Here is a 1,149-nt window from a genome sequence, read left to right on the forward strand (position 1 = left end):
CCAGGGATGGGGCAGAGCCCCGAGGGCTGGAGCTGTGGCAGCAGCAGGTTCCCACCTGCCCTGGAGGGAAGTGAGCCTCTGCTGCGAGCACATCCACCATGTGGGCAGCCAGCTCGGTGCTGTGGAGGCTCGGCGCTGTCATGCTCTCAATGGCTGTGAGGAAGATGCTCACCCTTTCAGGGTACTGAAGGTATTTCAGAAACATCTGTGGGAGGAAGGAGAGAAGGGACGACTCATCCCCTGCATGGCTGCTTGGCTGAAAGCTGGGAGCAGGGGCTGGGCTGGGTGATGCCTGGGGTACAGAGCGTGAGGGCCCTGCGGGCACCAGGGCTGCTTGGGGAAAGCGCCTGCACTCTTCCTGTCATTGCAGGCCTGGGTTCTCCTGTGGGCTCAGGGTTTGCTCTTCTTACCATGAAGATTTTGCTGGCATTGTTCTCTTGGGAAATGTGTTCATAGAACAGTATTTGCCAGCGTTCCCGGAGCTGTTGCTTCTTGGGATCCTTCTGCCACAGCCACATTCCTGGAGAGGAGCAGACACAATGTCAGGGAGGGGCCTGGGCACCTGGGGGTTGGGAACCTGGCCCAACACAACTCCTCTCACTTTGAGAGGCGATGAAAATGAAAAGCTGATGGACAGCCTTCATCGCCTCATCTCTGGTCCCCTCATCAGTGGAGGTGCAGCACAGGATCAGCTGCCCGGCCAGCTTCCCCAGCACAGGGAAGCGTTGGTTCTCTGTGCACTGATGCCGGAGCACCACAGCTCCTGTAAAGCAGGAGCACACCTGGGGAGAGAGGCAGCAAAGATACACGGCTGAGCAGAGCAGCGGGGACCAGCCCAGGCTCTGTGCAAGCCTGAGACAGGTTGGCTCCAGCTGGGTAGACAGGATGGGGTGCTGGAGCTGTGCGCACCAGGGCTCCCTACCTTGGGCAAGGAGCAGGTGTTGCTGAAGGCGAGCAGCCTGCCAATGCACGCCACGGCCCTCTCCTCCACGGCCACCAGCTGGCACATGGTGAAGGGCAGCAGGAGCTGTGGAGAGAAAAGCTGCCGGTGTGCCCACAGCACGGGGCGCTCGTCCTTCCGCTCGCTCCCCAGCTGCAGTGGGGGTCGGTGTTTGCATCTCTGTCCTGCTGCAGCCCTGCCGCCTTCCC

At 61.0% G+C, this 1,149-nt stretch overlaps 1 protein-coding gene across 1 annotated transcript in view; it reads right to left on the reverse strand.

Annotated features, from left to right (window-relative positions):
• LOC104913139 overlaps positions 1–1,136 on the reverse strand; it is a 4,168-nt gene extending 3,032 nt beyond the window's left edge. Inside the window, exons 1-4 of the mRNA XM_019619967.1 lie at positions 923–1,136; positions 602–782; positions 411–520; positions 19–205 (exon numbers count right to left, since the gene is read on the reverse strand). Of these exons, the coding sequence (XP_019475512.1) occupies positions 19–205; positions 411–520; positions 602–782; positions 923–1,009 (565 nt within the window). The 5' untranslated portion in view covers positions 1,010–1,136. The remainder of the gene's footprint in view (positions 1–18; positions 206–410; positions 521–601; positions 783–922) is intronic.
• Positions 1,137–1,149: the final 13 nt, after the last annotated feature.

This window comes from Meleagris gallopavo, chromosome 14 (assembly GCF_000146605.3).
Source record: "Meleagris gallopavo isolate NT-WF06-2002-E0010 breed Aviagen turkey brand Nicholas breeding stock chromosome 14, Turkey_5.1, whole genome shotgun sequence".
Taxonomy (NCBI): domain Eukaryota; kingdom Metazoa; phylum Chordata; class Aves; order Galliformes; family Phasianidae; genus Meleagris; species Meleagris gallopavo.